Below are 2,913 nucleotides of genomic sequence, written 5' to 3' on the forward strand. Positions count from 1 at the left end.
TGCACACACACACACACACGCATGCATGCACACACACACACATGCACGCATGCACACACACACACACACACGCACGCACGCACGCACGCACGGACGACAGCAAGCGCCTGCCCGCCTTCTCGCGTATGCCGAAGCACTCTTGCAGCAGCTTGGCCTGCCGTTGTTGACCTTCTTACTGGCCCCACGCACCCCCCAAAACCTCGGTCCGCCTCGCCGCCTCACCCGTCCCCTTGCCCACGCCCCCCTCCGCGCCGCCGCCGCGCCGCCGCGCCGCCAGCCGTGTTCGCCGACCCCATGTGCGGCTCCGGCACTTTCTTGGTCGAGGCCGCCCTCATCGCCACCGACGCCGCGCCCGGCCTGCTGCGCGCGCGGCCGTGGCCGTTTGAGGGGTGGCACGACTTTGACGAGGCGGCGTGGCGGGCGGCGGTGGGGGCAGCGGAGGCGGCGCGCAGGGGGTGGGGCGGCGCGCTGTTGGGCAACGACGTTCACGAGGTGGGCGCTGCATGCGGTTAAGCACACGCGCAGTGGCACACGCGCGTGCGCGCGCGGTGAGGGGGCCAGGGGAAAACGGGGCGCGTGGGTGTGTTGACGGGTGCATCTGGGCGGACGGATAGGTGGGGCTGCTTCAGGAGCGATGAGAGGCCCGTTGACCTAGCGAGCGCTCGACCAGCCCCAGGGGAAGGGACGTGGACGGACGTCGGCCACGCTGCGGCCCTGTGCCCCTGCGCCTCCAGGCGACGGCGTCCCCTCGCCTCTCCTTGCGCAGGGCGCGGTGCGCCTGGCGCGCAGTGCAGCCGCGGCTGCGGGCGTCGGTGACTTGGTGTCGCTGCAGCAGGGCGACTGCAGCACCTGGCGGCCGAAGCGCACGCCGACGGTCGTCGCCACCAACCCCCCGTGGGGCACGCGGCTGCTTGGCGGCGAGGACGACCGGCGCCCGCAGCAGCAGCAGCAGCAGCAGGAGCAGCAGGAGCAGCAGCAGCAACAGCAGCGCCATCAAGAACGGGGCAGCCCGCGCGACGGCTTCCGCGGCGGCGGCGGCGGCGCCGCCCGCGCTGACATGGGCGCCGAGCCGCCAAGCGCCGAGCTTTTCGAAACGTGGGGCCGCCTGTCGGGGTTTCTCAAGGAGCGCTGCCCGGGTGCTGACGCGTGGGTGCTGTCGGGCGCGCCCGACCTCACGGCCGCGCTCGGGATGCGCAGCTTCAAGAAGCGCGCGGTCACGGTCGGCGGCGTCAAGGCCGCGTGGCTGGGGTACCAGGTCAGGGGCCTGGACGAGCGCTGATGGGGCATGGGCGCCCGTGCCGCGGGGCTGCGCTGTAAGAGTGACCCTGTGGCCCGCGCCTGCTTGCAGGTGTTGGTGGGGGTTGGTCAAGAAGTCCCATGTCCGTGGTCAACCCAGTTGGATGGGTTGGATGTGTGCGATGCAAGGAGATTCAGCCTCGCATAACGGTTGTGCATGTGCACACGGTGGGCTCCATACAAGTTCTGGTGTAGCTCAGGGCAGGGTGTAGACCCGTGTCACCACCACTCCAGTCATCCAGCAGTGGGCAGCACATGCACCAGCAGCTCAGCAGCAGCGGCACCAGAGCAGCACAAATGGCCGCAGAACGACACCCTGCAGGTACAATTGAAGCATGGTCCTGAATCGTTTCCCATACCACTGATACTCAATTGATAGGTATAATTTTCTCGCTCCCAGCTTGACACAAGAGTCGTGCTTGATCTGATTGGCTGGATCAGCTGGACCCAGCCGGGTGCCATTGCCAACGTCATTCATTGAAAGCTTAGACCATAGTGCGACCACACACGCAGCTCTTTGAGGTTCAAGTTAGTCCGCTACTCTGCTCGGCTTTTGCGGCCCCAACGCCCCCCGGGCCTGAGTTGTGAGGCACTAAAACGCATCAGCGGTCTCAGTAGAGGAGACCATGGCGGCGGCCGTGAAAAAGAAGGCCGTCGCCTCAATCCGGCTGCTTATCAACGCCGGCGCAGCAAAACCGGCGCCGCCGGTGGGCCCCGCGCTCGGCCAGGCAGGCCTCAACATCATGGCGTTCTGCAAGGTGGGCGAGCTCACAAGCTGAAGGCCATTCACCACTCGGTCACTGGGCCTGAGCACGGCCCCAGGCACACTCGACGCCCACATCACTGCAGCCGAGCGCCTGCCTTCACCACAGCCGCTGCCAGACGGTCGGCCCCATTCCAGCCAATTCCTCCTGCTTCGACTCCTCCAGGACTTCAATGCGAAGACGGCAGAGTTCCAGAGCGACGTCCCCCTGCGCGTCCTGATCAGCGTGTACGCCGACAAGTCGTATGACTGGCAGCTCAAGATGCCCCCAGCGAGCTTCTTCATCAAGCGGGCCGCCGGCCTCGCGCGCGGCGCGTCGCAGCCGGGGCACGAGTCCGTTGCAAACATAAGCCTGAAGCACCTCTACGAGATCGCCAAGGTGAAGCAGCAGGACATGCCGGGCGTGCCCATGAAGGGCGTCGTGCGGTCGCTCATGTACCAGTGCCGCAGCATGGGGGTGGGGGTGGTGGCGCGGCCAGAGGACGCGTGAGGCGCCGGACCGGCCAGCTGCCGCGCATTGTGCGGCGCTAGTTGCAGCTTGGAGGCGTGAAGCAGCCTTACTATTTTTTGCGTATGCATACTCGGTATTTGATGTTTGTTCGGCGGTCGTAGCTGGCTTTCCTTGCAGCGAATCACTTCCTCTCACGTCGCCTGCAGCTGCTGCAGTTGCACAAATGCTTACAGGCCGCTTGCTGTTTGCTTGAGCTTTGACTGTGTTTTTATGAGTTGTGTGGACCCGCAGTGTGACCTCCTTCCCGCTCTTGTGTGCAAGAATGGTATAGGATAGCACCACGGGCTTCCTGTGCGGCAGGCTACCTCCGGGACGCGGTTGACTGCCATCTGCTGCACTGCTG

The 2,913-nt window shown here is 65.7% G+C and overlaps 2 protein-coding genes across 2 annotated transcripts; both read left to right on the forward strand.

Moving 5' to 3' along the window:
* Window positions 1-294: 294 nt before the first annotated feature.
* MNEG_15379 (hypothetical protein) lies at window positions 295-1,279 on the forward strand (the record flags this gene model as incomplete). The annotated part of the gene is made up of 2 exons (XM_014036149.1): window positions 295-492; window positions 767-1,279. The coding sequence occupies 2 exons, from the start codon at window positions 295-297 to the stop codon at window positions 1,277-1,279; spliced, it is 711 nt and encodes a 236-aa protein (XP_013891603.1).
* A 643-nt stretch (window positions 1,280-1,922) lies between these two features.
* MNEG_15380 (39S ribosomal protein L11) lies at window positions 1,923-2,549 on the forward strand (the record flags this gene model as incomplete). The annotated part of the gene is made up of 2 exons (XM_014036150.1): window positions 1,923-2,054; window positions 2,226-2,549. 2 exons carry the CDS (start codon window positions 1,923-1,925, stop codon window positions 2,547-2,549), a joined length of 456 nt encoding a protein of 151 aa, XP_013891604.1.
* Between the last annotated feature and the right edge of the window lie 364 nt (window positions 2,550-2,913).

Source organism: Monoraphidium neglectum, assembly GCF_000611645.1.
Source record: "Monoraphidium neglectum strain SAG 48.87 unplaced genomic scaffold scaffold05275, whole genome shotgun sequence".
In the NCBI taxonomy this organism is placed as follows: domain Eukaryota; kingdom Viridiplantae; phylum Chlorophyta; class Chlorophyceae; order Sphaeropleales; family Selenastraceae; genus Monoraphidium; species Monoraphidium neglectum.